The sequence below is a fragment of the Vigna unguiculata genome, chromosome 10 (assembly GCF_004118075.2).
Source record: "Vigna unguiculata cultivar IT97K-499-35 chromosome 10, ASM411807v1, whole genome shotgun sequence".
In the NCBI taxonomy this organism is placed as follows: Eukaryota; Viridiplantae; Streptophyta; class Magnoliopsida; order Fabales; family Fabaceae; genus Vigna; species Vigna unguiculata.
The window spans coordinates 37,234,278-37,239,565 of record NC_040288.1 but is presented as its reverse complement, the minus strand read 5'-3'; the positions used below and the strand labels follow the sequence as shown (position 1 = coordinate 37,239,565).

The window sequence follows — 5,288 nt, the reverse complement described above, 5'->3', positions numbered from 1 at the left end:
ACTTATAAAAAGTTCACTTTTTTTATCTTTTTGGTTGCAGTATGGTGCATGATTTATTTGGTTAGATAATGGCAAAATGGATGATGCTGGCATGAACTGGAGGAGGCCGAAAAGAAGCCATCATATATATTATGAAACATCTTTTATAGTATACGGCTATCACGCAAAGTCAATATAAAAAGAGAAGCATCATTCCCTCCTAGTAATTCGTAATGATGAGAACTCCAAAATTTTCAAAAGTGGGTCCTTCCTTCTTCTCATGGACCCTACCACATTCCAATGCACCAAAAAAACATGTTAACAAGAATTCACCACAACATTATACAACAAAAACTAACATTTTTCATTAAATCAAACACAAGAGAAACCATTGGAGCAGCGAACAATAATATACATCACATGCCTTAGCCACGCTTCAGTACCATCATCATCATCATCTATTATCTCTCTCAGCTACCACCTAACATTATACACCTCATACTGATATGAAGACAAGAAATGAATGCCCTGTGTTCCCCGTTTCCCCATCTTCCTTGCAATGATTCGTCCTTTATTCCTCTGCTGCCACTCCCTAAGACTGAGAGCTAGTGTGCTCTCTAGCTACCATTAATGAAGTTGAATATATGATGAACTGCTTCTGCAATGTCACTTGCTGAACGTAGGTTACAGCCTTCTTCAATCTGCATTATTACCACACCACGCCAAAGTCCATTATTTGTCACCCAAATTAAAGAAAGGAAAAAGTTTCAGTGTAGTACAGTCGGAAGAATATACTAATGTTAAATGAATAGTGGTTTACCAAAGGTCCGAAAAGAAATTCTCCCTGTAATTATAATTATAATTTGTAGACAATGTTGGAAATAGGGAACGCAGGTTTGGCTTAGATTGCAAGTCAGAAAATAATAGTACACTGACTTGATTCCTCTCTCTTTGTAGAGTTGACCATATTTAAAAATAAAAGAATTGAGGTGAAAAGACATAGTAATACCTTGAGATTGAGGGAGTAAAGGACAGAAGTCTCTGAGGAGGTGATGTTGAGGTGCAGAATAGTTAGCCTTAGGTCCTCCAAAGCAACAATGACCTTTATCAATTGCCCTGGTTTCCTTTGGCACTCAATTTTCAGGTTCACATGGGTTTGAATCAAGGTCACTTTTATGTCTGCTGTCTCTGACTTGTTTTCTGCCTTCATCTCATCCCCACAGTTCACTTCCTCACTGCTTGATGACCTCATTCCATAGCCATGTGGTGATGAAGATGATGGTGTTGGAGGGGGCTTACACAACACACTGGAAGAAGAACCACCTCCCTCTTCATTCTTTCTCATCCTTTTTTGTGCCTCAAGGGACTGAAGCAACTGCTCCAACTCCTTCACAAAATCTATTGCACCCCCAATTATTGAGGCTTGGTCACCCTACCCCATGAATGATGATCCAATACATCAGTATCAATAAAAAGGGTAAAAAACAAAGACAATATTTTTCAGCATCCCACACTGAAAAAGGTCGGATTTTTAGCACGGACAAAGCTAGAAAAGAGACTTGGAAAGGGAAAAAACTTTCCCAGTCTGAATTTCAATTTTACTTCAGAGATTTATGTTGTAAATCTTAAATATAAATTTTTATTATCTAAATTATCAGAATAAAATTCCAAATTATCCTGAGTAAACAAACAAAAAATTACTTTGAAAAAACGGGGTTGACAATTGGAGTCCGTATACAAAAAAGTTGCATACCCTTTGAATATAGGAAGGAGGCATGAGGGACCTTAGAACACTGAGATGATCATTCATTTGGCGCCGCCGGTTGCGTTCAACAGCAATGTGGGTCATGCGTTGGTTCTCCACATCTTCCTTGTTCTTGCTTGGCCTTGTCCTCTTTCTCTTTCGCCTTTCCCTTGTGGCTGCTGGCTGAGATTTGGGGCATGATTGTGATACTTTCTGTGGTTCCTGGTTGCACTCATAGCTCACTTTCTCAACACACGAAAGTGGGTGTTGGAGCTCATTGCTTTCTGACTTCACTGGTGACTGCATCTCCAACATGTCATGCGTCACGCAACTCTCTAGCTCCAATGCTGCTTGAACTTGAGCTTCCATTCTTGGAACATAGGTCATTTCCTCCCACGGTTTCTTAATGTGCTGCAGTCTCAGAAGTGTTTGAAAGTTTGGCTCTTTGAAAGGGAAAAACTGTGGGGATTCCACACTCTGAAGCATCTGAAGGAAAGGCATCTTGTCCTCTAAACTTGATATCAGAAACCGTTCTTCCTCCTCTAGTCTGAGGGTTTCTTCGTCAACCAGAACTTGGTCCAAACAATTCACTCCCAAGGGGTCTCCAAAGAACTGCAAGAGAAAGAATTTAGCAGATGGAGTGAGAAATAATGGCAGGAGAATGAAGTATTGGTTTCAGTTCACTCTCACACCCAAGTGAATTAAAAAGAAAGAAGGAAGGAATATACGGTCCCATTAATGGAGAAGAGGGTAAGTGTATACAGAAAAGCGAGTAATAAAAGAGGAACTAAAGAGGAATGTCAAAGAAGGGAGCAGATACATGTATTTTCAGGAAAATAGTAACGCAATGGTGCATTTAATGCTAGAGTTTTGAGGAGTAAATGCAGTACTTTTCTTGTATCCAGAAATGGGGTTGGATGAAAAGGAAAAGGAAGAAGAAAGGAAAGGTGTGGATGGGAGAGTAAGGAAAGTAAGTAGAAAATTAGAAAGTAGTAGTATTAATTAGTAGTATAATATAGTAGTAGCAGTAGAGTAAGTAACACATACACAGGAATTGAGGGGTCCTTGGAGCCTCTCCATCAAAGCTGAGCAGTGATGAAAGTATAAGGCCTTAAATGCTGCTGCTACCTTAGGCCTCTATGAGGGTGACCAACATTCCGTATGGTAGTGATACTAACAAAAGAATGGTAATAAATGTAATCCCTAAGCAGAAGCAGAGCGAGACCCCATATGAGTAACTAACACCCCCGCAATATATTCCTTTGTGTTTCTGGTGGCTTTGGTATAGCCTCTTATATATATATAGAGAGAGAGAGAATAATTATATATAAATAATAACAATAAATGTTGTGCTTGGAACAAGTTTCAGGTCACAGAACAGTAGCAGAAGTAGAAAGTAGGGGATGATATGGGAAGAGGGTTAGAGAGGGATATGGTAAGAAATGAAAGGTGGAAACTTCTCAACTGGGGTTAGAAGAGATATGCTTTGCAATGAGATGATGATGCATTTGAAACAGTGTTGTGAAGAGTTGGTAAGTGAGTGTGTGTGAGAGAAAGAGAGAAAGAGAGAAAGAGAGCGAGAGTGAAGAAGTTACTTGTCTGGTTTACAAGGTCCCAAGCATTATTGGCGGTGGCAGTTTTGTCCAGCAGCGGGGACAGACAGTTGTGGGACTCTCTCCCACCTTTCTATGTCTTTCTTCTCTCTCTTTCTCGCTCATGACATGAGAGAGAGAAAGTACGGGAAAGCCAGTGAGGATTTTAATAATTTAGAAAATGGAAAAGGAAGCAGCTCTGGAAAGGCCTTCTATGGATTGTGTGGTCTGCATGATGATCATGATGGATCATGTCCAATTTCCTATTCAGGCTAATATTAGTTACACATAAGAACAAAATCACATACCATACATCATATTTTTATTATTTTCTCAATCACTCCAATTTCAATCCATGTTTCACAATTCAAACATACTCTTAATAGCTAAAAAAGAAAGTGAGAGTCACATTCCAATGTTATAGGGTATGATACTGGTAATATGTTTACAGCATAGGATTTTAAGGTTCTCAGAAAGAGTATTACACAAGCATGAAAGAAATACAAAATTATGATACATTATATCTAAAAGTTGGAATGAACATTAGTGTTTGGTTTCTACTTAGTAAAGGAAACTTATGATATCCATTACCATCTCTCATTCAAGTCAAGAGATGTCAAGAAAGACATTCTAGTATTGGACAATTGATTGTTTTGATCTTGCTTTGATTGAACTCATACATATGAAAATAGTTTCATATTATGGCACAACATTTATTTCTAAAGTTAATATCTGCAAAGCATTGTATTCTTTTGCTCTAACCAAAGAGTTGTTGTTATACAAGTTTGAACACATAAATATTGTTGAGGCCTTTAGATAATATAGTTTGGAGGACATGATAAAAAATAATGTAAAGAATAAGTAAAAGAAATCTAAAAAATTAATGAGATGCAATACATTATTTGTTTAGTGATATAAATGAATTTTCATAGAGTTATATTATTAATGGGATTCATAGCTTATCTTTCTCTATGTTTATGATCGTTTAGTAAGAATGTCATTGAACATTGAATGTTTTAGGCATATGCCATTGTCATAGCTTGAAGTTGATCACCATGCACAAATCACTTTAGGTGGTCAAACTATAGTTTAATGAAGTATGATTGAAAAAATTATGAATGTGATTAATGTTAATGATGTCTAACAATATGATAAAGTTAACCAAAATCATCAACAACATGAAAGCCCTATAAGTAGAGATGAGGGTGTTAGGATTAGGTGACCACAAGCTCAACCCTACCTAATGTTGATTTGCCTCATAAAATAAGCGCTAAAAGTTTAACAAAATTCATCAAATATTTGATTAAATTGAATAGTAATTTGATAAATTTCAAAACTTTTTTTTAAAATAAATATAAATATGAATATTTTTTCAAATCTTTGTGTTAATTTGATTATTATAATTTAATTTATATTTATATATTATTTTTCTTTTCTTTTTCTTGGATAATTGTAGTGTACTTCTCTTCTTTATATAAAATTCTTACTAATTTTATTTATCAATTATAATTTACCTCAATTATTTTCTATATATATGGAAATGACGTTTCTACTACTCGTATATGACTTTTTAAGTTAATTATTTAAAGTAGTATAATTATAGCAAATTATCCAACATAAAATTAACCAACTTAGAATTTTATGCTTTGTGTAACACCTTATTTTAATTTGTTGTTCCGAAATATTAATTTCCTTTAAGTCAACTTTATAAGAATTTTTTTTATTTCAACTTAAAAATCATTTCAACTTAAATTGATGTTTAAATTTTTTTACATAATGTTGTTTAAAAATTAAAAATACTCACAAATATGAAATAACAAACTATTATTTTATTAAAAACCTAGAACAAATATTTCTAGTCAAAACAAGTTACAAGTTTTCAAACCTATAACTTTTTTTTTTAATATTTAGCTAAATATGATTTTCAATATAAGTACCTTTTCATTACTTAATAAATCTTACAATTAATACAT

The 5,288-nt window shown here is 34.8% G+C and overlaps 1 protein-coding gene across 2 annotated transcripts; it reads right to left on the bottom strand.

The window, feature by feature from the left end:
• Nucleotides 1-322: 322 nt before the first annotated feature.
• Nucleotides 323-3,485, bottom strand: LOC114166225 (transcription factor bHLH57-like). 2 transcript variants are annotated; one of them, XM_028050921.1, is made up of 4 exons: nucleotides 3,319-3,485; nucleotides 1,733-2,335; nucleotides 989-1,411; nucleotides 323-680 (listed from the first exon to the last, which is right to left on the bottom strand). In XM_028050921.1, the coding sequence occupies exons 2-4, from the start codon at nucleotides 2,222-2,224 to the stop codon at nucleotides 597-599; spliced, it is 999 nt and encodes a 332-aa protein (XP_027906722.1). In that variant the 5' UTR covers nucleotides 2,225-2,335; nucleotides 3,319-3,485; the 3' UTR covers nucleotides 323-596. The 2 variants fall into 2 exon arrangements, with proteins under 2 accessions (XP_027906722.1, XP_027906721.1); XM_028050920.1 differs by lacking the exon at nucleotides 3,319-3,485 and adding an exon at nucleotides 2,771-3,309.
• Nucleotides 3,486-5,288: the final 1,803 nt, after the last annotated feature.

What these genes read in the sequence shown, in the direction of transcription:
- LOC114166225 (XM_028050920.1), bottom strand. Translation starts at nt 2,803, where the DNA reads ATGGAGAGGCTCCAAGGACCCCTCAATTCCTGT. An exon ending in AAGGACCCCTCAATTCCTGT is followed by an intron (nt 2,336 to 2,770) that starts GTATGTGTTACT and finishes TTTCTCTTGCAG; the next exon opens with TTCTTTGGAGACCCCTTGGG. An exon ending in CTCCTTCCTATATTCAAAGG is followed by an intron (nt 1,412 to 1,732) that starts GTATGCAACTTT and finishes TTCATGGGGTAG; the next exon opens with GGTGACCAAGCCTCAATAAT.